The 27,124-nt window shown below is 41.4% G+C and overlaps 1 protein-coding gene across 1 annotated transcript in view; it reads right to left on the reverse strand.

The window, feature by feature from the left end:
* KAT6A (lysine acetyltransferase 6A) overlaps nucleotides 1–27,124 on the reverse strand; it is a 59,589-nt gene that overhangs the window by 22,957 nt on the left and 9,508 nt on the right. The window contains exons 3-8 of the mRNA XM_048512356.1: nucleotides 9,809–9,917; nucleotides 7,494–7,609; nucleotides 6,439–6,520; nucleotides 5,661–5,796; nucleotides 4,075–4,391; nucleotides 3,451–3,569 (exon numbers count right to left, since the gene is read on the reverse strand). Coding sequence (XP_048368313.1) covers nucleotides 3,451–3,569; nucleotides 4,075–4,391; nucleotides 5,661–5,796; nucleotides 6,439–6,520; nucleotides 7,494–7,609; nucleotides 9,809–9,917 — 879 coding nt within the window. The remainder of the gene's footprint in view (nucleotides 1–3,450; nucleotides 3,570–4,074; nucleotides 4,392–5,660; nucleotides 5,797–6,438; nucleotides 6,521–7,493; nucleotides 7,610–9,808; nucleotides 9,918–27,124) is intronic.

Genomic DNA, 27,124 nt, shown 5'->3' on the forward strand with positions numbered 1-27,124 from the left:
CACCACACAGGGGACCAGCTGAAACTGTAAGTCATGGGCAGGAATATAAGGATGGAGGCAATCCATTAACTATACTCACCCTAACTCCTGTTACCCATAGAACCTTGAACCATACTAAGAAACAAACTGGAAACGAGTGAAGAACGGGGAACAGCATTGAAATTAGGTATCTGCCACAAGAAGATACCTTAAAACTATTTCTATAATATTCTCTACTTGTATAGTTTTCAGACCTTTCAGCACAAAGCAGAGTGTGCTAACAGTTGTCTGCCTGAATATTACTAAAAGATGTGTTCAGTGGACAGGTCTATCCACTTAATGAAAGGTTGGTTTACCAGCACCCAGGTTAAAGTGAAAGACCACCCTCCTCATTCCTCTGCAATCAAAGTTTCCAGGAGCAGAACTAGTAGTAGAACATGGTCTAGCCTGAATTTTACTGCCTCTCATTAACTGGTAGTTTGGTGCATGCTGCAGGTCTGGCATCCAGAACAGGCAATCTTACTCTTCTGGTGGGCAAGCTAGTCCTGGAAAACTAGGGTTCATTTGTAAGAATCCCCAGTCTCTTACGCACGCTTAGAAATGGACATTTGTCTTTGGTGATCAAGAAACACTTCTGGATGACAAGGCAGAGAAGCTTTACAAAGATAGGATTTGTTTTAGGCCACAAGTGCTTGGACAAGCTGTCTAGCAACTTTTCAAGGCTGATACTGACCTTAATGTATCAATCGTAACCATTTCTGTAAACCATACAGAAGCTTAAGGACAGAGCAGGATAACAAATTAAAATAAATAGTCTTTATTTCCAACAGAATCATGTGTGAACTACCCTTACACTGGTTTGTTCAGATAGTAATGTACAAGTTTCCCCAGAGCGGGTCAAAAGCTCACACATAAAAGTCACTCAAGTTTCTAATCCAGGCTCAGAATAGGAAAGTGCTAAGCAGAACTGATCACCTGTTTAAAGGCTGAAATGCTATCTGTTTCTTCACACAATTAATAATTAACTCATGAAATTCACTACTACAAGAGGTAGTGATGGCCACTAGCTTATAGAGATCTTAAAAGGATTAGCAGATAGCGATCGTGGCTAATAGCCAGTGACAGAGCTAAATGGCATCTCCATGTTCAGGGGCAATAAGCCTTTACAGAACACTGGGAGGACATGGGAGATTGCTGCCTCCATCATGCACTCCTTGTAGCCCTTGCCAGGAACACTGGGAACAGAACATTTCACTTCACAGATGTTTGGTCTTACCCAGCAAAGCAAGTTATGCTAATACAAAAGCAGGGCCACCCCCAACCCCGGACTCCTAAGTCTGCAAGCTCTTATTTTTCCACCTCTCCTTGGCCACCACATTTTAAATGTCTCGAAGAAGACATAAAATATCAGTCCTCTAAGTGGAACTTTTCCTGCCCTGCTGTCACATCTTTCCAAGAACAGTAGAATAAAGACTTCTCTCTGAACTTTTAATAGCAAAAATAACGCCCAAGTTGTCATTTCATGTCTGTGCACAAAAGTGAGTTCATCTGCTTAGATCATCACCCTCTTAGCTCCAGTTCACTGATTTGAGTCCCTGAGCTCTTTTTCTTTCTTTTCTTTTATATTTTTAAAAGAAAAAAGCTTGGGGGATTTTCTGGGATTTCCCGGAGGATGAATGGAACATGAAGCAACCAATTTACCTCTAAGAGTTAAGATACCTCTGTCAAAAGGAAAAAAAACCACCTCCACAATAGCTGAATTAAAGCCACTTTTGATGGTGGAAACTGTCCTGCAGCTGGCTATTCTAGTATAATGGCAGAGCGAGAAAAATCAGCAAACCAGCTATAGAAGAAAGATTGCACAATACAAGAATGTCGCCTGCTGACAGAAGCCAATATACAAAGCTAATTTGGGGGGCAGGGGGAGAAAACATACAAAAAACTATGAAAATCTACAATACAACAAATCAAAACAGATTCTGCAATCCCAAAGACATTCTATATTTCAGTTTTTCTGCCTACCAAGTTGCCAGCATAACTACCGCAGGTTTACACAAAGGTTTAACACAAACTGCACCTGTAGCAATGCCGCATGTGTTTGTGCCTTCCCAACAGCCACTGAACTCTCCTCCAAATGAATGCCTGAGATAAAGGTAGAGTCCCAGCTCCAGTACAGCTGCTTGCACATCACAACAGCCTCAGGTCCCATCAAAACTGATATCCTGTTCCCACAGCCTGCACGCTGCCTCGGACCACTCCCTTTTTGTAGACTCAGTCTCTCCCCAGCAACTCATCCAGCCGTTCTTGCACCTTGGCACAGTGCATTCCAATTTGCACAGGTGCAGCCCTTAGCTCTACCTGGATACGGATGACATCAGCAGCTCAGCTGGGCTTAACTCAATCCTTGCCAAAACAAATAGCACTGCAAATCTATATGCAACGTATTTATTTATATTTATGTTTGTTTGGTAAACCAGGTACGCAAAACCAGTTTAGAATGCTGCGCCGTTATTTTTAGGCTTCTGACATCCCCATTCAACGAAGGGCCTTCATGTTGGCCAGATTAAATGCATTTCCCTCAAGTGTGTTGTTGTGGAGATATTGAGTTTCTTTTCAGGAGAGGCTCTGCCTTTATGGGTTAAGTCCGCCTGTTTCCATTCATATAATTTTAGATTGTCACATCACAAAGGTCCCCACAGCGAACTTCTTTTCTCCTTACTTTATAAGGATCAGTAAACAAGGAGTCTATGATTCAGTACTTATTGAATTATCATGTTCCTGGGAATGTGTACTGCTTGAAAAGTACCTCACCCTGTAGCTGTCTGACTAACAAACCTGATACAAATAGACCACAAACTTCAAGTCGACATACTTTAACAGTCTTGTCCTGTTTTTCTGTTGAGTTTTCCCAGGTAAGAAGTCATAAACACCCCTTCCCTCATTGCTTTCTAATACATAGCTGTGTGAAGAACACACCTTCAGAGGAAGAGGAGTCTGAAACATGGACAAATGCCAGAACATTCTACAGACTGCCATGTTTCTGCATTGAACCAGTGAACTTTATAAAGGAGGATGTCAAAGAAAAGTCAAACCCTGCTTATTTTTCTGACTATCCAAATCCCACAAGTTGAGTAGTGGAGGGTTTTCCACTCATCACCAGCTTCCTTGGCCACACTGATGAACTCCCAACACTGCCTGAATCATTCACTGCAGTTGTTGGGTTACCCCTCAGAGGGACCTCATGCTTTCTTTCCATACACCACAATAGACAGAATATAATTTTATAGACAGATTATAAATTTATAGACTATCAACTAAAGATCGCTTACAACAATTAAAATACAATTAAAATGATCAATAAAAGACCAATAAAGTACAATAAAAATGACCACATACTCCTGTAATATAGTCAATCTGCCATACCTATTCCATTCATACTATCTTTTCCTTGCAAAATTTATTCAATTTTACCTGCAGTGCTTGCTCCTGAATGTCTCTGAATAGCTCCATATCTTTTTCAGTCATAACATCTGGGCCTCCAAGAAGCCATTCCTCATTTTCCTGTTTTCCATCCCAGCCATCTTGATTGTCTGGAAGTGAACACAATGAAATTTTAAAATCAATTACCCACAACCCACACAGCTTGAACCATGAGGTAAAAGAAGGAAAAATCTCAGCCCTTCACAGTTAATTAATGGGAAAATCTTAGCACTACTGGCACACTACCATCAGAGACTAATCTGCACCTCCAGAAATGGCGTCCTGCTAGTAAAATATTCTACCTATATAGCCAGGACACTACAACATCAATGGATTTATGACCAGCACTGTGACTTACACTCACTCAGTGGTTCTAGCAGTGAGAGTCCTTCCAAGATTTAAAATCACTCTTCAGTAACCACTGACTGAAGCAGTGAGTTGCAGGAATAAAGCATTTGCTAACTCAGCTTGGGTGCTCCAAAAGTTTATAAATTGTTTGTCATTATAAACAACTGAAATAAACTAAACAGAAATAAACAGAAGGGGATTTCCTAGAATTGATTTCTCTAATGGAAGTGTTTTAGATCCAGATAATGCAACAGAGGTAACAGATACCTGTGGGCCAGTCTGAAGTGCTCGATTTCCTATTGCCCTTTTTCCTGATCCTATATTGCTGAGAGTAGTCCACCACTTCCCCTCGAGCTTTGCGCCCATCAGGGGAGGGGGTGAAGAATTTGGTAAGGCCATCAATAAGCCCTTTGGTTTTCTTGTTGAACTTCAAAGAGGTGCTGGCATCTCTGCAGAATTCCAAGCCATCAACTCGCTCCAGGTAACCTCCTTCTGATGAGCAGGTGGACTGGTTGGATAGGGGAGTCTTGCGTTTACGGCCTCGACCAGGTCCGGTTTGAACTTTGCTGAAGGGGGCTTTTGATCTGAGTAAGCCAAAAGAGAGACTGTCAGGAAAATGACAAAAGAAAATACTACACAGGGTATTAATCAGACAAGCAAGCAACCAGCTGTCTAGGATATATGAGCAGTGCTTTATGAACCATATATCAGCATGATTTGTAAATATTTAGTACATCATGAAGGTATTTGTATAGAGTGAATACAGCTGTAATTAATGTACGTAAGGTTTATTGAATTTAAGTTTGCCTTCACCATGTGCTTTGGGCTTTTGAAAAACACTGTCCTCTAATTTAGTAATTCGGTTTTATTACAGTTGTATATAATTTAAAGTTTCATTGCACTGTTCTCCAGTTTTGTAATGCTGTTTTTTCACCAGGATTAGTGCATTTCCTTGTTTTCTTAGTCATACTCACTGCACTATTTCTTACTGCATTGTTTTTAATAGTAATCCAACTTGGATCTCCGTGAGAAAGGTGGGCTATAAATGAAGTAAAAAAAATAAATATAGCACAACTTTCAGATAGCTCCCCAGTTTTTTGGAGGGGCAATTGTTACACTGAATTCCAAAGTGAAAATTACAATCTTAACTACTCCAAAAAAAACAAAACACTGATATGAATCGTGAGACATTAAACCTGAGCAGAAAAAAGCAGCAAATCAAGCAGCATGTAAAAATTCATGGCTAATGAGAGAGTCATCAAAAACGTGCATGAGAATAAATTTCTGCCCATGGCAGCAGCACATGATTCAGAAGACAGTGTAAATAATATATACAGTTCCAAAACTGCCAGAGCAAAAGCTCAGGCTTCTTCTCTTGAAGTGTAGAAACTCAGTACTGAACTCACATCAAGTAGAACTTCCAGCTACATGGGCTTGTTGTTTCTTTTCTCAGGTGTAAATATTTATCCCTCAAAGTACTATATTGTGGTTGCTTGAAACCAGCAGAGAGTACATACAGCTTGTCTGTCTTGTGAAGTCTAGCTGCCATTATTGAACGGCATAACATGCTCTTTCTGCATATAAAAAGGCTAAAACCACCAACTGCTGAATTCCTAGAAGCTCAAGAATCAAAAGACTGCAAATCAAAGAAAACTGGTCTAGCATGTACTTCAAAAGCAAAACTTTTTTAAAAATATTGGCTATATTGACAAAACTGTTCACAACTTTCCAGGATACATACTAAGGAAATTATCCCAACAAGCTCCCTCAAGAAAGAACAGTCTTGACAAAACAGATACACACACACACCCCTTTTCTCTCTCACCCTATGGCTCACACACAAGACAACTTACGCTGCATTTTGGTTCTTTAATCGGTTTTTGGGACGTCCTATTGGGTTGGCATAGCGCCGCTTAATCTGTGCTGCTTTCTTATGTAGAAGTTTTCTTCCTTTTTTACGTGGTCGACATATCTGACATATCCACATGCCTGCAAGGTAAACAAATTCATCAGAACCAATAGACCCCCCAATCACTCCCCACCACTGCACAGAAGTTCCCTACCCATTAGCACAACTGAGCTGCCTGGGAGAGCTCCCTCTGCCAGGCGGCTGCCCGATCTGCACAGCACCAATATGGTGATTGTGCAGATGCGAAGCTTACAGGGAACATTGATCATAACATCTGCGGAGAGCTGATGGCATTTTAGTTCCAGAGATAATAGTTAACATTTACTAACACTGCTTTGGAGTTCAAAGCACTTGGCATATGTTATCTCAGTAATCCTTACAATACCCCTGTCAAGAAGGACAATCATCTCTCTCTCATACTGCAGATAGGGAGCCAAGACAGAAATTTTGTAGCTCACCTAAACTGCCTAGCAAGCTAACAGCAGAAGTAAGATTTAGAACAAGGACCCCCTAGCTCACAATTTGCACACCTAGATACTATACCACACCAAATTGGTGATCTTATACTGGGCCACCAATTTTGTGCTGGTGCATTTTTTCCTTAGGCCTACTCTACAATTCCACTTTACCTTGTAAAAAGACTTCCACAAAACCTAAAGTCTATAAAAGGGGTGTTGATGATAGACAAATTCTCTCCCCAACAGCTTCTAAGTCTTCCTCACCTTTTGGCATCCTGGTCAGAGGGGGGTCACAACACTCCATATGAAACCCCCGATCGCATGAATCACAAAATAGCATATTATCCTGTGAAGTACAGAAGTTTCTGATTAACATTATTGATACACAAACTCAAAAGTTTAACAGACCAAAAACATTCATTTCTTACTGAAACACATCTGTGACAATAGTCATGATATGAAGTGTGTCAAAAGGGCAACACAGGCACAGCCAAGGAGAAGTAGAACACAGGAAAAGAGAACGACAAGTTGATGGAATTCGAGGAAAACCGTTGCACATATTTGGGTAGGAATTCAGAGATACGGCCAATTCCAGCGCAATGCCCCTTGTAATATATTATGATTATGCTTTTGATTAAACCCAAGGACATAAACTATTGTCACAATACTGTATTACTAAATCACTGCCCAGTGAGCTAAAAATATAAGGCCACACGCTGTTCATGCTTATATAAAAGTAACTGGAAACTAGACTAACTGGTGGTCAAGCCACTGGAGGCAAGAACAAATCCTTTCCCCTCTCTCCCTCATTGCTGCCAACAGTGAACCCACAGCTGAGGCTAAAAGCTACAGACTAATCTTGAAGGGAAAAGAAAAACTGTTGAAGATATGGATAGAGAAACCCGTATATTCACCAGTTTCTCCTCCCACCTAAAGCTAGCATCAAGGTTAGCTGGTGCTGTAAAATTCTGTTTAGTTACCAGAATGGCACAGACAACTGGCAATCCCACTGTTCATTGTCCTCAGACTGGATTTGGTCCATATGCTGCCAGCTGCCTATCACTGATATATGGGGACTGATGATATTTGTTCTTGGCATCCTTCTCATTTGACTGTCACTGTTAAGCAGAGGAACACAGCACTGAACTACTGACTGAGCTAAATGTATAATTTCATCCAATTTTAGCATGGTTCAGATCAATGACATTCTTCTTAAAAGTAACCCCTAGTTTCACCTCCACTTGTAGAATCTGATGCAATTTGTCAGAGAATTAACCACCTACATTTCAGAGGGAACAATGCACCCCACAACCACTTACAGCATTTTTGCCCTGATCTCGACAGGAACTGCACGTTTTGCACTCAATGCACTGCCACCGTAAGGCCTTCACCCGAACTGTTAACTCTGGGGAGAACTTCAAGCAGGATGGATGACCTGTACCAAAAGAAAAAAACAATTTCACAGCTCACAGTAGAGATGTGTACGCAGAAATGTTTGGCAAGTAGCCAAGAAAAGCAGACATTCAAGTAGTAAATGCCAGAAGAACACTGGCCGGGCCTCTCCCCTTAGTGGGTACCAATAAGCTTGGACATTATGTGCAAGTCACAGCACAGCCACGACAGCCTCTTTCCTTTTGATTTCCATGAGCTGTGTTTGGCTATATATAGGTATAATTCCAGGAGGTTTGTTGCACCAATCTTTCTACAGCTCCTATGACAATCGCTTTGGTTTGAACTTGGAGATGAAGAGGAAAAAATCACTACACAAAACCCCTGAATGTAGCATTAGTACAGCTCCAGTACTGGCAAAACAAGCAGTGTATGCTTATCACTTGGAGAAAGAACTATTGAGGGGGCTGGATACAGAGATTATACCACCTTAGCAAGGAAGATCTGTACTGGCTGCCCATTTGTTTCCAAACACAGCTCAAGCTGTTCATTCTTACTGTTAAGGCTCTAATTGGCTTGGTGCCAGGGTACTTGAAGGGCCTCCTATACTGTCCAGTCCACCAGCTAAGATAATCTTCCAAGCCATGCTCCCAGTACCCAGGCCTGTACAAATGAATGAGGTAGCAACCAAACCTTTGCAGTGGTAGCAATTAACCATTGGAATACCTTTTCTCTTTATCCTTGCCTGGCTACTCTGTTACTGTCTTTTGGTGCTAGGTCAAATCAATTATTTTTGCCCAGGGTTTTAAATGAGAAGTTTCACCTTTTTAGTAGCTTTAATGTTCTGCTTCTAGCCTGAGGATTGTTTCATAGATATCATTTTAGGATGTTCAATGTTGTTTTATTGCCACAGCTATACATCAACCAATGTATTCCTTACCGTAAGGATAGGTGCAAGAAAGATGTTGCATATGATAAGGATGCTACAGATCTACTAAAATAACATGACAAATTAGCTGTATTTGTTGTTCTGCTGCTACAGGCTAAGTGTGCTGTTGCACTTTAAAGACTAACCACTTTATTAAAGACTAACAGTAGCTATAGCCTATTTCATCATGTGCTGCAGAGAAATGACAAGGTTAGCCTTTGAGGTACCTGGGTTTGTTTATTTTTATGCAACTACCATGTATGATTAGAACAGAAAGAGTTATGTCAAGTAGCACTGCTACTGCCCTTAAGACTGAACATTCAGGCTTTCCTTCTACTACAAGTTAAACTTAATACAACATTGAATATCTCTGGCGATGCGCAGGTCCTGAAATGACAGGGGGCACATTCAGTGGTAATTCCAGCAAGTGGCAAAATGCTACAGTGAACCAATCACAGTGCTGTTCTTAAATAATCCCTAACTGCTCATTCAGCTTAGGGGTAAATTTTCTGCAAACTATTTTTCTGCAAACTGGATTCTACATTAGACAGTAGATTGAGCGGTGGCCAAACTATGTAAATTTGCTGAAGGCCACTCTGTGCTTTCCTTCTTTGGGCAGCTTTTACTTCCAGTTGTGTAGTATATCTCTACAGCACAAACATGAGAGGGTCTCCTATATGATGCCTCAATGCTGAACAAAAGGATGTTATCATTTCTTGCAGTATGCATATTCTTTGCTGACTCTTTGGCTTTGCAAATGTCCACAGCATTTTCAAGAAGTACCACGAAACCACAAAATAAGTCCCCAAAAATAAAACCCCGCCATAGTCAAGTGCAGGGGTTGACACAACAGTGAGGGTATCTTGATTATTTTGTAGTAGCTTAGAAGGATTTTTGTTTTAAATGAAATATATAAAAGGATTAATGTTTAATTGTATGGCTGCAAATACAAGTTAGGGGAGGGAGCCAAGGAGACAGAAGAACTCTGGCTCACAATATTATGCTAGAACCCTAAAAAAACCTTTCCTGCAGCACAAAAATTCAATAAATCAAAAGCTGTTTGCTATCTTGTCTGGCCAATTTCATAGCTCAACTGAATATGGGAAAGAAGCAGCAATTAGGGAAGGAACTAAAAACCTCTCCTTCCCTAGCAAAGGTAATTTCCCCCTCCCAATTTGCTCTGTTCAATAGTTTCCAGTACTGAATCAAGGCTTGTCCCATGGCTGTGTTAGGAGGCAGTATCTCCAACATGATGAATCAATATGTTTTCCCCAGTGCAACAGATTTCATTGCTCAAGATACAGAAGATATACATACCACTATTGCCACAGTCAGCACAAGAGATGAGCTCCTCAGGTTTCTTTTCTCGGTTTTGTTCTTTTGTACCAAGGCAGAAACTGCAGATTGGGATTGGTTCAGCAACCGGCTGCGAGTGAAACAAAACAAAACAGGTTTGTATTCATTAACATGTGCATATGTGTTAAATGTACTGCTATAACTGAACATTGTAGAAGGGAGAGATAAACTTCCTATCAAAGAACTGGGAATATTGCAGGCAGTTCTCCTTTCCCAGTCTCCAATTCTACTAGCTCCTAACCGATAGAGCCTAGTGAAGAGGACATGTGCAAACAAACAGCTGGTTGCAGGTAGCTGTGCAAAGAGCAGAGATTCAGATGGGGTATGGTAGCATAAATAAACGGAAAGCTGTATAGTGCAAAAAAATCCCATGCCAAATAGCACTCTGTGGCCCTCCCAGATGCAGGCAAGATTCAAATAAGAAGCTAGAAAAATATTGCCTACTTGAGAGCCAGTGCCATATAACAGTCTGCCAGATTAAGATCCAGGTTCAAATCCCCACTTGGCCATGAAGCTTCATTGGCATTCACTCTACCTAGCCTACCTCACATGGTATATGTGAGGGTAAAGTGGAGGGGGAACCCTATGTGTGCCTCCTTCAGTTTCTTGCAAGGAAGGGCAGCATAAAAATGTGATGGATACCCAGGAATTAACAGTCACAATTTCATCTCAAAAAGATTGACATGCCAGCAAGAAAGAGATAGGGAAGATTCAGTGTGTTTCTCCATTAGATTTAGTTGTGGGCCTCAGAAAAGTTCTTCTGTCTATCCAACTTTTCTTATAGGGTTGGACTGGTGAGCTTATGGCTCAGTGGAGTGGCTGCCTTGAGAGAGCTTATCAGGCCCACAAGCCAGCTGAGACAACCCCCTACCCATTCCCAGTGGCCACACCAGGTCACATCAGGAGCACAGAGGGCGGGGGAGCTGCTTCGACTGGCACACAGGCTTGATAAGCCCCCTCAAGGGGTCGGATCCGGCCCCAGGGCTACATGTTTGACACTCCTAATCTATGGTGCAAGCTAAGCACTCCAGCTTATTTAATACATTTATTGGCCACTTCTCAAAGCAACTTAAATGCTGGAAGCATTAATTAGCACTACTATTTTTAACAACTTCTTGTGGAGTGACTGTTAGCCTCCCTAAAGGGAATGGTGGAGCCCAAACGAGGTGCTTCTAGTCTGAGATGGAATGGCTGATCAATTACTTAAAATGATGAGCTGATCCTATAAACCTGCGTGTGAAGCCTAAAATCATAAGATTTTACAGTATTTTTATGTGCAAGGAAGGAAGCATCTCAAAGATCTGCTCTGGGACAGATGTAAAGTGGATTTAAAGTGAACAATGAGACAACTTAATGATTCAAATGGTGAAATTCCAAACTGAAAGCAAAATGGTAAGTGGTATTTAACAGAAGTACAACGATAAGATAATTCAAATAGACACTGACAGTGCCTACATCAGCCATCTTACTAGTGTCTTTGGTAATATTCTGATCTAGATAAGACTATTATTAAAACAAAGTTTCATAAGATACAGCAGTGAAAACGTCAAACCTAATGTTAGAAATGATTAAAAACACACATAAGTATTAATGTCAAATGTACAACAACCCCCTTTTACTGGTATCAGCAGAATCATTTACTGCATAAAACTGCAGAATTTTATAACCAGGTATTTCCCTGTAAATACTGTATCATAGAGATCCCAAGTTCTTTGAGCCTTGGAGGCCAGATTCTTCCTCCAGCCATGATGTCATTACCCCCCCCCCCCCCCCCACCCCGCGCAGCTCGGCTAGGAAAGTCGGATACCTTCCCCAGGCTCAAAATGTTCACGCATTACTTCCTAACCTTGTGAACACTCTTTCCATTGAAAGCTGAGATTCTGCCCCCACACGCCTGTGATTATGCAGAGACCTCCATGACAACCTCTCGTTTTATAAAGAGGGGTAGCTGCCAGCTTGAAAGCAGAATGCATCACTCTCTCAGATGGTATATTAAGCACAGCAGTAAAAAAAAAAAAAGTCCTGTGGATTTCCTTCCAAGGTTGGTCAACTGCCACAATTTATTTCATTCCTTGCAGCTCACTTCTCCCCAAAAGTATCACAGTGAAGCTTCCTTGTGCCTATTTAGGTCAAGAGCTAGACCCACCTGACAGAACCGCATGTCTTTAGGAACAAGGTAATCAAAAGAAGCAGAGAAAGGGAGAGAGAAGGTGGGAAAAGGCTTCACAGATGTTGCGGGGAGAAAAACCACTTAAGTGTGGACTACAGACACTTTCATTGCATCAGCTGGTAAAGGTCAGACTGAGTGTCCTCCAGACCCCCAAGAGTTCTGCTGGAAAGGTCAAGGCACAGCTCTGGCCTCGCCTCGAGTCTATGTCCACACCACTGCCCTCCCTTGCCCTTTTAACACTTGTAGAATCAACAACCCAAGGAAGACGATTTTAAAAAGCAACTCTGAAGAGGCACTGAGAGAGGATCACACACAGTAAAGGGTAAGAAAAACATTTTTCACAGCTGGAAGTTTTCCTCTAGCTATTGTCCCTGAGGGAGTCACTAAACAATAAACCAAGAGCTTTACAAGTCCAATCAATGCCAGTATGTTTAGAATGAAAGCATATTGAACGTTACTAGGATGCGATAAGGATTCGTGTAATTACACTGAATAGGCATGGAAACCTGAAGAGAGTAATCTTTAGAATCGAGCATTATTGCATGAGAGGAAAGATCTCTCTACTAGAGTATGTTCTCAGTAATGAAATCTAGAGAAAGGGGAAAATCGTGTACACAACTGAAGACCTGGGAAGGCAGGGGAAGGGAAGGGGGGAGGAGAAAGAAAGGCAGCTCCATTTCAGACTGCAGAGTTTTGGCAGACACTCAACTCTCTCTCTCTCTCTGCTGTTTTCCTTGCAAGCACATCTATCTATGTAATGTCACCAGAATTTGAGGGGAGTGGGGGGGGGGAAGGGCAGAGTCAGAGAGAAAGAGTGACTGTGTTTTAAAAGCTGCCAGTTTCTCAGCACATGCTGTTACTATACAAAGGATGTCTGGGAAGCAACTTGCTTGACACATTCAAAGACTAAACTGCTCCCACAGAGAAATACAGAGTAAAAAACAGTCCATGGAAAGAAAAGCCTTAGCACAAACACGTGCACGCACGCGCGCGCACACACACACACACACACAGTTTTTCAGCCAGCGATTCTGTTCTGTGGACTCATTCTGTCCCATTCTGTGGTAACAAATCCACATGCAAAGACTGACTGAACTACGCAGATGGAATCCTCATCATGCAATTTAGGGTATAACTAGAAAAGATTCCAGTGATCATGATCAGATCTCCACAGACTTTCTTCAAAATCAGCTGCTGTAGGTATAGAAAAGGGCCATGCTGCTGGAGTAGGGAGAAAGGAAACTTTTTACTCCTATAAAGGGCAGGACGAGTAGGGGATTCTCTCTGGGACATGGTGCTGGGGAGGGGAGTCAACCCAGTATCATTACCCTGGGCGGGTGTGGGGGGAGAGGATATAGTGGCTTTTACACAAAATTAAAGAAACCTGATCCCTTGCAACTTCTGTTCAGTTTCTATCATGTTCTGTTCTGTTCTCAATAGCTAAAAGCAAAAAAAAAATTGTGGGACAAAATAGCAGATGCAACTACAGGCCAAACATTCTGGACTGAAATTAAGAGCCAGGAAGTATGAAAGGTGTCCCTTGATCTTTACCATATGACTGCAGTAGCAGGAACAGCAGCAGAGCTGACAGAAAAGGGACAGGAGGTATAGATTATGTCAACACGATGACCTACCGAGAAAGACTCATAATTCAGTGGAGCTGCAAGCAACCATGAATGGTTACATTCTTTCCATTTTTAAAAAATTTGATTGCCTCTATGTCAGACAACAACTCTAGAATGTCAACAAGCAATATTTTCTGACAGAGCTGCCTCTGTACAGGACTAGGACTGCAGGCAAATGGGGTAGTTGGAAGAGGAAAACAGCTAGTCAAGACAAAGCTTTTCCAGAGTGTGTGTGTGTGGGAGGGAGAGCATTGTAAACAACCTACATAAACATCAAGGTGAAAGAAACAGGGGAGGGAGCTATAGGTCTATGACAAACATAGTACAATAAACGTATCTTGCAATCTTCTGTGTGAGCACACAAGTACAGCTGAGCTCTTTAAAACCAACATTTCTCACTTTTAGGGCAGCCCCAAGACTTAACATATCATAAATCCTGATGCGCTACGACAATAGCTGAACTCCTTGACCAATTGTACCCTTGGAAACTGCAGAATGCTATTAACGTGTATAGGTTTTAAGAACTGGAGCCTGTATCATCTCCTGCTGCAGGATACATAAAATTCCACTTACTTCCTACATCAAGCCTTCAAAACAAGCTACAAAGGTTCTCTCCAGGAATATACTCAATCACAATTTAAATGGCATAAGACAGAATTCTGCTTTGCTCATAAAGCTGATATATAAATCACTGCAGCCTCAAAGTTCAAGCATTTGCCCTTTACTTCTTATCTGAACATAACTAACTTCAGCAAGGACATCTACTTGCTAAACTAACAAACTTGCTAAACTAACAAAGCCCTGACAGGGTGCTTCTAAAAACAGAGGAACCTGCATGTAATCATCAGTCACTTAAGGATACATCCTCAAGCACAAATCCTTCATGATAGTTTTAGGTCCTTGTGCTATCCATGACTGATAGATAAAGCCAGAACTTCCATCTTAGGATGGTGAAGTGGGGTTTCCACATGCCTGAGCCTCAGGAACAGCTCTCACACTGAATGGGAGGATTCTGGACTACCCTATAGCAATAAATTCTAGACTTCTGTGCTACTTGGCATCTCACTATTGGCCCTCAGCCCAATATCTTAACACAAGGACAGATAACACGTGAGGCTGTTAACAGACACTAACAGGCAAAAGCTTGTGACCTACAAAGAAAGGCAAGATAATAAATCAAACACGGAATACAATTCAACTGGTTTCACCCCTGTCCCAAAAGCAAGTCAATGCCTGTGTCAGAAACCTGTGTCTGGTCTTTTCTTGAATGTCTCCAGGGAAAGAGACTTCCCATTCAACAGTAGAAAGTCTCCCCTCCTTTCACAGATTACATCCACAGGTTTTAAAAAAATCTCTTTTAGGTAGGATCGCTCGTCAAACATTTTAAAACATTTTGAGATCCTTAACTTTGCTATCAAACAACAGCCTTTATCTTTTCATTCGAGATGAGAAAATAAGAAGTGGAGAGCAACTTGAAGCCCACTGGTCACATTCATGCTTTTGACAGCATAAGAAGTGCTTGCTGTAATGCAGCTTTCGTTAGATGAGAAAGAAGCTTGGTTGAGGACATGTGTGAATCTGCCTTGTACTGAATCAGAATTACTACAACCAGTCTTGTCTGTCTGGATTGGTAGTGGCTCTCTAGGGTCTCAGGTAGATGTCTTTCACATCACCTAAAACTGATCCTTTTAAATTGGGATGCCATGGATTGAATTAAGGACTTTCTGTGCGCAAAGCAGATGCTCCACAGTTCCTCCTCAAGTATGTGGGCATGTGACAAAACCGTTCTGATGTGATCCTTAATCTGTAATAAGCCCTTCCCTGCTCTAATTCTTAAGTGTTTTCATCTTCCTTTCTATACACTTCCTAATATATCTATAACTACTTAATATATGTATAACTACTGGCAAGTCAGCCAACAACCTTCTTAAACTTGAACAGAATGCAAATATTTTTGATGTGTCAATCAAGCACAAGCCAGAGCATTGACAGTGCTTGCTTAAACTATTAAAATTATATTAATATAATCTAGAATGCTGAGTTCCCTTGGGGACCTTACACTGGGTAAGAAGGTGGTTTTAAAATGTTTTAAACAAATAACCATTTTGTTAACTACCACGAAACTCCTAAATCTCTCTGAGAACCATAGCTACCGTATCTTACTTCTCTACCTTATATTTGTGTTCTTGGTTTTCCTATGAGCAAGAGATTTGCCGTCTTAGTATGCCCACCACTGAGGTTCAGAAAAACTTGCCTAACAAGCAACTGCTGCATCTGCTCTTTGCCACAATCATGAATTGTCTCCTCCTATTATATACTATGGCACATTTCGTTAACATCAGCCAAGTACGATGTGGCCTCATAGGAAGGTGCCAAGCAGGTATGCCAGCTAAACATGATTATGCAATAGTTGGAAATCTGGTTTTCTATTTTTTCAAGTTCGTCTGAAGCACAATTTACTCTGCTAAAGATTATGTCAAAAATGGTAGCCATTTTTGCTAGCCCCCATTATGCTGGTCTTTTGAAGAGCAAATATCCCCTAATGTTCATCACTATTTTGGTCATGCTTTTCTGCATCATTTTTTCTTCCCAAGCCAAAGATATGTTCACTACTGAAAGGCACAGAAATATTTTGAGGACAAGTAAATTTTACTTTTTTTAAAAAATGGCTGCATTTTCAACAGTGAGGAAATAAATCATAAATTGAGGTGGTGGACAAAAACCTGGGATATAGTAAGTAACTTTGTGCGCATATAAATTTTTTTAAACATTATTTTGCCATAAGACTGATATCAGAGATTTTCACAAAATCCACCTAGGCACTGATGAGACTACAGATAGCACCGGAAAAAAAAGAACACCAAGTTCTTAGTTAAAACTGCGCATCATTGCTCTGAGCAGCTAAAAGGACCATTCACGGTATGTTTCCAGTGGCTTATTTCTGGTGCTTTTGTGGGAGACTTTTTTTATTTTGGCCATCAAATCAAAGCTGATTTATGGTCATCCTGTAGAATTTTCAAGGCAAGGGAAATTCAGAAGTCGTTTGCCATTGCCTTCTTCCAAGTCATCGCCCTGGTATTCTTTGGAGGTCTCCTATCTAAATGCTAGTTAGGGCTGACCCATCTTGGCTTCTGAGAACAGGGTAGATCAGGCTAGCCTAGGTCTAGGTCTACAAATGCTTTGCTGAGAATACTACAGCATTCTTTTAAAGGGCCCTTGTAAATATCTGAGAAATCTAACAGGAAAATCTGTTAACCATTGATGAAGCCTCTCATTCTCTGAGCAACCAGGACATCTTGTTGGTGCTTCTCACCATCCAATCAAGGAGGTAAGAAATAACTTTTTTACCCTTCCTGTTTGGAGTGAGACCATCCATCTTCTTCAGTTTGGAAACTCCCTAGAGCAGTCTTAAGTAATTATAACAATTAAAAAAACTAACTTTTAAACACATAACACTACTATAGATGGAGAAGGAGCATAAGTTCAGAAAGGGTAGGAAAGGTTGTCTAGTTCAGATACGATGACCTTGGGAGGGGCAAAATATCCTTCATGCTCAGAGAAGAATAATTACTGGTATGTATCCTACTGTCATTTTCCCACTAAGCAGAGGACATTTTGTGGGACGTCCCAGAGCAGTGTCCCGAAATTTTGGGTGGATGGGAAAAGAAAATTAGTTAGGATTATGAATGGGTTGCAGCATTTTTTGTCCAAAGGCTGCATCCAAAGAACTGAAGGTATCTATTTTGTAGTATCTGACAAAGGTTAACACAGAAGACCAAATAGTTGCTTTACAGAATTTTCTAGGGAAGGTGTTTTTGGCCAGAGCAGCATTAGTAGAACTGCTGCATACCAAGTGGACTAACTTCCGCTGAAACTTCCAGGCATTGAAATGAAAATGCCTCTACAATTCAGAATTTGAGTCACTTATTGATGGTGTTGTTGGAGATGCTGTTGCAGCCTAGTAGGGGCCAAGTCTAAGTTCGTGCTCTCCCTGTGAGGCAGGAAAAAATTCTGACCAAAATGGCGCCAAGGCTCAGCACAGGAAGTGGATTTTTAAAAGTTCCTGCCTCCCAGTGAAGGGGTGGAGAATCACCCAAGCAGATGTCCTCTGCCCCCAGAAGAGGGTGCGTTGGGTAGGAATTGTTTGTCCCCAGTATGAGTAGATTTTAAATCTGGATTAGGTTTCTCCCCTTCCCCTTCTGCGCTCTTAATCTCTAAAGCTGCTAGAATCTTGCTGAGGAGATATTAGTAATCCTTATTTTTGTAAACGTGCACTGACTGGTTCTGGTGGGTTTTCCAGGCTGTGTGGCCGTGGTCTAGTGGATCTTGTTCCTAACGTTTCGCCTGCACCTGTGGCTGGCATCTTCAGAGGTGTATCACAGAGGTGTATCACATTGACTGTTTAGGTACCTGGACCTCTTCGCCTTCCTCCTCACCCTCAGAGAGCAATTTGCCTTCCTCCCTAGGATTGGTGTCAGAATCAGGCTCCCTAAGGGTTGGCCTGTCAAGGCTGGGTATACATCTTTTGAGTGCAGCCTTGGTCAACCACGGTGTACCCACCTCTTCCCTAGGCTCAGGGTTTCTGGAGGCTATGGGAGAGGTAGCCCTTCTGTGGTCTCTAGAGACCAGCCCTGGGATACCTTGTTGAATTGGGGACAGTACTGCTCCTGCAAGGTGTTTTTCACAAAGGAATAGAAGTCAGAGAGTAGGGCCACCCACAGGTACGTTACCCCCTTCCACTTTGGCTGTGTTTGCTTCCAAGGAGACTGAGGGCCCTTGGGCTGATACTCCAGAAAGAGACATGGCTACCCTGCTGTTGCTTCATGCTCTGAGCCAGTTGTAGCAGTGGCCATTGTGTGGACATGCGAGGTTTTGGCACACTTTTCAATGGATCCCACTGCCTGAGCCATCTTGCTGTGCTTTAACTGCAACAGCCTGAGAAGGTGTGCTCCTTGGGTCGCTGTTGTCTCCGGTTTCCAGCATGTCTTTGGACAGGAAAATATTGCTTTCTGAGCCGTGCATGCTCGGGCACCCACACAGAGCACCTTGCAACCAAGGGACGGCAAGATAAGGCATTTGTCTCCTCTTCGTCTTCCCATTCAGTGGAAGGGTTAGGGAAGACAGATCAGAAAAGCAAGCTTAAAGAAGACTAGAAACAAAGAGGTAGCATGAATATTAGCAGGGGATTTAGAGAATAGAAGTCAAATAACAGAAACAAATATAAAATAGGAGATAGAGAAAGGTTTTTAGAAAGAGAAGATATCAGAGAAGTCTTTGTTCAGCCACCGGTGAAGAGGAGCTCACCACCTAGGCAGCTGATTTCACTGCTGAACTACTTTTACTGTAAATTTGTTTCCTAATATTCAGACAGTAATGCTAGTAATTTAAGCCCATTATTGCGAGTCTTATCCTCTGTTGCCAACAGAAACAGCTCCCAGGCGTCCTTTAAGTGACAGTCCTTCAAATACAGTGTGGTATATTGGCTAAGAGCATTCTAATTTGGTGAAGGTTCGTTTCCCCACTCCTACACATGAAGCCTGTTGGGTGACCTTGAACTAGTCACAGTCACTAGTCTCAGCCTTTCTGAGTAGGACTTGGTTTCCAGGCCCCTGATCATCCTTGTCGCTCTCCTCTGCACCTGGTCCATTGTCTACATCCTCTTTAACGTGAGCCCTCCACAAGTGCACATAGTACTCCAGGTGTAGCCTGATCAAATGCAGTGTACGAACGGACTATGACACCTTGCAATTTGAATGCAATCCAAAAGATCAATAGCAGCAGGCAACTGCACAATCAAGGACCCTGAATTACAAACATATTTCAGACAGATCAGATCTCATAGTTTCAGACTCTATTTTTGTTGCTTTCCCTTCCCAAGAGCAAGGAATCTGAAAGCAGATTTATGCCCACTTCTAAAAGGACAAATCAAAAGCAGACAGGCACTCCTAACATCCTCTCCTCTCCTGTGAATGAGAAGAGATTCAGAAGGGTCCACTTCTGCTGCTTATCAACTTGGCTCTCTAGTAAATCAACAGTCTGAGGACCTTAGAACTCTATCAATATTTGAACTCACGGCACATAGACAACATCTGCATATGGACTTATTTTTAGGTACCCGGAAACTTTTTATAGAAACTCATGGGCAGCTCTGTCAGCACAGTTGCCAAATTTTGAGATTCTTCCATGTTGTTGTTGTTGTTGTTGTTGTTTTGAAACAAATAAATACATAGCTTGGCCTACATCAACAGACAACTGCAGAAGTTAAGGGAACCCTTCAAACACTCATTTTGCAACTCACTGTCACTCTGCAAAAAAACAAACCAGGACAATGAATTGTGATGGAGAACAGCCAGCTGTTTAGCCGGTTAGCAGCCTGTCAATTTTTTAATTATGTTACTATAAATGCATGCAGTTACTATGTACAAGCTAGAACTATAAATGTACACATAGATACCAACAGGCAACACACAAGGCTGACAACTTCAAACCTATCTTAAAAAACCTTACCTGCACAGTCAGTAAACAGCAGCAAATAACTGTCCTACTGTGAGGTTGTGTTTGACTGCCAGCCCCCTTTTTGCTCATTCCCAGCCATGGTGCAAATATAATTATACTGATAAATATGAAGCTGAGAAAACAATGCTTAACTTATAGAATTTATGCAAGACCCAAGTTACCTTTTCTTATTATAGAACCTGGAACTTTTATTTACATATTTAGCATATATGCCCCCACAGAGAACACACTGGCTATAGTACAGACAAGAACTAGTAGCTTTTTAAGTAAGCGAACTGCTGAACAGTGCCATAACAGCTGGGAAGGACCGAAGGGAGGCAGAACACAGGAGCTGAATTGGAAGATAATCACCACCCCACTCATTACTGGCATGTTGTTTTTTAAAGCAAGTTTCCAGCTGTCACAGGCATGGATTTAAGTTTGAAGGTAGAAAGGATATGATGAGTTGCTTTAATTAAACTGAATTAGAGAATGTCTCGTTCCATATGCCCCTCCATATACATCTCAAGATCAACAAATGAGACCTACTTCAGGTTCAGCCATGGAAGGAGGGGGGAAAATGAGCCATACACTCTGCAGTTTTTGATGGGTACCCAGCAGTTTTGGAATTCTTTCTTCAGAATGTTGTTTTAGACCCATCATTGTTCCACACATTTCAAAAACAGAATCTTTTAACTGATATTTAGGTCTTGTTTTTATACCTGTTCTCGCTATGCCAACTTCACTAATGGCCATGGTTTCTAATTTCATTGGATTAGATCCAGTACACTGCTTCCATAGTCATAAGGACCTCCTCCCACCATATATGACATATGCTGTCCCCTCCTTTATAGCCGTTTGAAATGCCTCCATCCCCCAAATGCCAGTCCCTTGCCGTACCACTCTGAATTCACAGAAGGGGGCAAAAAGGGGGTCTGGCCCATAGCCTCTGATCCTGATGCTAGGTTCAAGCCTATTCTCTCTCTCTAAAAAAATTGCACAGGATCTTCTCTTTAACAAAATGTATAGTGTTTACATGCAATGCTTGAACAAAGGCTAGCCAGTTTGTAACCATCAACGCAACATTATACATTCAAGTAACCATTAGGAGAGAGAGCAGATGTACTAGTGAAAGTTGGATAGCATATACTTTTGTAGTATATTCTTAATATTGCTTGTCTTTACTGAAAGTTTTGGTAAAGTACTGACAAACTTAGGTTTTTTTCTAGCCTACATACCTACTGTTGCTATCTGTGGCATATGGAAGGTTTGAAAGAGAAAGAAAGGTCTTTTATAATTTACAGTGCCAGTGGAAACAATGCTTACTTGGAGCAAGAAAGTGGCTGTTTTCAAGCCTAGAATCAGAGTGCTTTGTACTTACAAACCATGAATGCTGATTGATTGTTCCAATTCAGCAACATTACTGCAAACCCTCCTGCTGAGGAATGTAATTCACTTATGACAGCCTCTTGAAGACAGAACCGCCAATATCCATCCACCATCTTTTGGACAGAAAACACCACCATCTGACAAATATTCTGGTTTATAATACTTTATCCTCTGTTCCTGTTATAACCAAGTAAAACAATGTTTCTGACCTTCCAAATACACTTGCACAGTCAGGCCCCTGTCTTCCCATAAGAGAAATTAATTCTGGTTTTCCAGACCAGATACTAGATTTGACTTTGTTTGAAACTGCACTCAGGCTGTTCCATCTTCCTGTTGCTTTTTTGTTACTGCTATGGAAACCCATGAATGGATGTCATTTGTACAATACACTAGGTTATTAGGAACCGTTTCACCTGTTCGCAAATTCAGTGAAATACATTCAGGCTAAATTTTCTGGTACTGGGGTTTTCAGAGTTAAGCACAGATGGTGGCCATCTGTTCAGAGCCATGGCTTTGCAGTCAGATGAGTGAGCTGGAATACAGAGACTCCCCTAATCCAGCTCCAGCTGGGACCGGCCATGCTCACAAGAGTGAGGTCTCCCCCCCACATCTCATTACACTACACTGACCACCACAAATCATGCTTATGCTGTCTCCACCCAAAACAAACTGTTCCATAAATACATCCACTTTCTATGAGGTAGCTGTTGGCTTCAGAATTTGTTTATAAAGTTTCCATCACAAGAAAAGCTGCCCTAACAGAGATCCAAAATGTTATCCGTTATATTTGCAATTTTTCAGCAAGTGAAGTTTACGGGGGGGGGGGGGGGGGAGAGAGCCCAGTTTACAGAGGTTAAAAATTCCACCAGATAATAGAAGTCCTTAATGAACCTAAGCAGCTGTTTGGCTCTGACTTAAGTGTCATTATTTGACATTAGCATTGCTAATAGGTTTATATAAACGACTGACCCACAAAACATTGTTACTAGTCCTCCTGCCAATGTATATCAGTGCAAGTTGTTTGCAGAACACTTACAATCTGGGCACTCAAAAAGTCAGTATCATTCACAATGCTTTCTCTACCCTGCTGTGTGGACACAAGCAATTATACATCACTATTATTACTACCAAACTCTAACAACATGCAAGGCAGACCTCCAAAGTGTCAGAAAAGACAAAATACTTGTCAGCTCTTGACATTGTGTGTCTTGATAGGTCTGGCTGCTCTCTAGGCCAAGTTTTCCCACCAGCAGGATCAGCACAGGGCAAGAAGCTACATACCCCAACCAGAGCCAATGCACAGTGCAAAATACAATTGGACGGCAGCGAATTTCCACTTGCTTTTTGTTTCCATTAAGCAATGTGTTATAGCATTTACACTAATGGACTAGGACCAAGGAGACTCTTATTAACAGAAATAGAAATTCTCTGGATTGTGTGACTTTGGAGACTGAAGATCTCTCTGGAAGCATGAAGTTTAGTTTGGAGATTAATACTGCCCTTCCAACTGACCCAGACAGAAATGACAGGAAAGAAGAATATTCAAATAGACTGCTACTGTTACAGGGTAGCCTATTTGCTTATTAGTTTTCATTTGAATTAAATCTTGTATGTTAATAATTTTAAACCAATTGTCTTAACTTCAGTATCCTTCATCTGGTTTAAAGACGAAATTGGAATGTAATACAAACATGAAGATGTCACTGTTCAATCACATCAAACTGAAACAATAACCGTTTACTGAAATACACTAAAGCCAGCTTTTCCATGTTAAACAAACCAGGCAGTAGCAGACAGTGAGGCAGGACAGCAGGAAGTGGACTAAACTTTCTCTGCCAAGTGCCTAAAGAGGGAGGGGAACCCACTGACATTCATCAGTGGCATACCTTCATGGTTTGTGCAAAATGCATGGTTCCTTTGCTATTTCCAACAGATGCTTGCCAGTAATGGCTTCGCTGCTCCCCCACACTTGCTCACTTCTCACAACAAAAAATTTACTGCCTTCTGACTCCAACTTACTGGAAGCCACTGGAACCAGGGGTTTATGATCTGACATCTGAGATCAAGTGACACTAGCAACGTATTGAATGTTATCATTCTGCAGCTTAGGGACTATCAACACACAGGGACCTTTATGTTTCCATTTTTTTAATTATTTAGTTATAATCCTGCTTTCTCACTGAGACTCCAGGCAGATTACACAGTGCAAGTCAATGCAATCAGCAGGATGAGATATCTAATAAAATACAACAGTTCTACAATTACAGAAATCTGAAACAAAACATAACAACATGGTATGTTAATACATAAAATGGCATTATGTAAGTAGAAAACAATGAACTGAGAGCAGGATAATAAACACAACTAACAGATAATATAGATACTATATTATAGATACTATATAGTATCTACACATGCATGATACTCACTTAATGGCTCAGGAGCCACCTGTAGCTCTCAGGCAACTTCACAATGTGACATTCCTAATATTTCAGAAAGGTGGGTAAGGTCACTGCCAGTTGAGACTTCTGGCTGACCTGTGGTTTCCACCATGAAACAACCGCTCCCAGAAGGAGGGTGGATGAGCTGTGAGGCTCCTTGAGAAGCAGGCTTAGGGACAGGGATAGTGGCAAAAGACCTAACATCTGCAACAACCTCCTATGCTTCTCAACAGCGTCTGCACTCTCATTCTAGCACCCTGGATCATTCTGAGCACTTAAACATCTTATGACATTTCTACCCTATCCTTCACCCATGGAGGTCAGAGAAGCATGTATCGTAACTCTCCCACCTTCATAATACCTACTGTTAGGCTGGGAGGGAGAAATGACCAGACCTCACAGATGATCTTCATATACAGCTGGATCAAGGAGGGTTAGCATTGCTGTTATTACTTGATCTGACAGTAGCGCAACACACGTGGTTAACCATGAACTACTAGTCTATTGCCTTGCCGACACGGGTATAGGTGGGACAGCTTTGCAATGGGTAGTCTTACTTCTCCAAGATCAGGGACAAAAAGTAGCACAAGGGGACAGGATGTCATTGCAGCACCCATTAGTGTGCAGCGTCCCTCAAGGGGCAGTTCTTTTCCCTCATGTTATTTAACATCTACGTGTGCCCTCTCACCCAGCTAGTCTGGAGTTTTGAGCTGGGTTGTCAACAGTATACAGATGACATCAAGCTACATCTGTTGATATACTGCTCTGGCTATAATGGCCAATTGCTTGGAGGTGTGGTGAAATGTTTGAAACAGAACCGACTGAAATTAAATTGATCAAAGATAAAAGTTCTGTGGTTGGGTCAAAGAGACTGGGATCAGGGTGTCAACTTCCCACTCTTGACTGTGCAGTTGATACCAACAGTGACTATTAGGAGTGACTTTGGATACATTTCTATCAATGAAGGCTCAGGTCACAAATGTAGCTAGAGTGGTGTTCTTCCATCTTTGCCAGGTCCAGTAATTAGTTCCCTATGACTTAGCCATAGTAATTCACACAATGGTCACCTCCAGATTAGACTACTGTAACTCACTCTACACAGGGCTGCCCTTCCGACTGACCTAGTAGAACACAGCAACTCGCGTCCTTATATATTCATATTCATATATTCAGGGACAACTTACTGGTGGTCCCTGGCCCAAAATTTATTTGGCTGTACTCAACTAGGAGTAAGCACATTTTTTTTTGTTCTGGAAATTTCATATGTGAGTTGCATTACCTAAGATTTTGAATTATACTTTCTAGAAGCATAAAAGCTCCATTTAGCTGCAAAGCAAAAGATTTTACTTATTAGCAACCAATTAGCACGCATGCTTGCTTAAGAAATATATTAAATCAAGTGTCTAGCTTTGTAATGAAGCTGGTGATTTAATTGCTTTGATTTAAATCCAATTCCATCATTACTGTTCCAGCCATTTCTTTCCTGTAGATTGTGCCTGAAACAAAAAAAACTAGTCAAGGTTTCTCTTCACTCAAAAGAATTCCTATATTTTCTCTGCTTTCCAGGAAGCAAATGCAGTATTGTCTTGTCAGGTAACTGGCACAATGAATTAAATGAAAGAATTATGTGAGAAAAATTAAATGATTTCTTGTATGCGTTTTCACAAAAGGATACTCAAACTACTATTTTCAGGTGATAGATCTTGAGATCAAAGTGAAGTGCTATGATGAAACCGCCATCAAACTGATAAAAAGCAGAAAAGGCACTAACATCAAGTAGAATTTCAACAGTATTGAACATACAAAATCCAAAACTGTTGTACCTTTTCAGATAAATACATTCTAATATTCTCCTTCTAATCTGCTTTGAGGAACACATCCCAAAAGCCAATGAGATAATGCTAAATAAATCCTTTTTGCTCCTAACTTTGTCTCAGAGTGCAGCCAAAAGATTTCTCTCCATACCTTTGCTCTCAAAATCTCTTCTGACTTTTAGCAAAAAGACACCAGATACGACGACAGTGGTTCTACAGCTTTATCTTCCCTCAGGCACTTGAGGGAATGGTGGTCGACATTAGCACAGTATGCCAAAAGCCAAGCAAGAAAATAATTCTTTATTTTTGTATTCATTTTCTGTTCAGCTTCCCATATTTCCAACTAACAAAGGATGAATGACTATCAAAAGACCAAAACTATAGCCAATTTGCAAACAGCCAGTTTCCATATCTTAAGACAAAAAAAGACAACAGAGCTATGAAAAGGAATATGAAGTTAAACAAGCTGCTGATACTGAAAATGGTATGATACAAACAGAAGCAACGTGGATCCTCTGACTTCTAATCTGCAATTGTCCTGGGACATTCTGGAGGTCTGAAAGCAGCTGGTCAAAATTCACATAACTGCTGATGAAAGTGTTTGAAACAATCTGAAATTTACTATGCAGCTGCAACTCTGTGCAAACAATGCACTACACTGAGAAGAGTGAAGCCTTAGCAGCTTATTTCCCTTCTAGAGTGGTCATGGCAATTCCTGAAAGAGTGGGCTTTCCCTGCGGTGCAGTTTCAGCCTCTGGATAGCTCCTCCCTATCTATGGCAATTAGAACCACTGGTCAATTCCAGTAGTTCTTGTTGAGATCACAAGTAATTCTGAAGAGAAGGACATCTGCAGTCAGCAGTTTAATCCCATTGCCCAGGAGGTTTGATACACAGCAGGCCTGACATATTCCTTGGTTTGTTTTGCATTCTAGTACAGTATCGTTTGGGTTGCGTCAAAAAATGAATCAGAAAAGATAGAATGGGCATCTGACCATCTAGAACCTCAGACTGCAAACAAGCAAAATACTGAGATGACTGAATAAGTATACACCAATCACTATACTATACACCAGTCCTGATGACTAGACAATCATATTCAGACCTCTCCACAATTTAAGACATAAACTGCCTACCCTATGGTTACCATTGCTGCTGCTACACAGTGCACAATGCAACATACCCACTGTCTTGATTAGATTACTACAATGCACTCCATATGGGCTGCCCTTGAAGCTACCATTGGACAGAATGATATGACCAGAATGCTGACTGGAATGGGTGGTGGAGACCATTTGGCTCCAATCTTGGTCCACATAAACTGCCTCCCAGTTTGCTTCCCAGA

Source organism: Sphaerodactylus townsendi, linkage group LG12 (assembly GCF_021028975.2).
Source record: "Sphaerodactylus townsendi isolate TG3544 linkage group LG12, MPM_Stown_v2.3, whole genome shotgun sequence".
Lineage (NCBI taxonomy): Eukaryota > Metazoa > Chordata > Lepidosauria > Squamata > Sphaerodactylidae > Sphaerodactylus > Sphaerodactylus townsendi.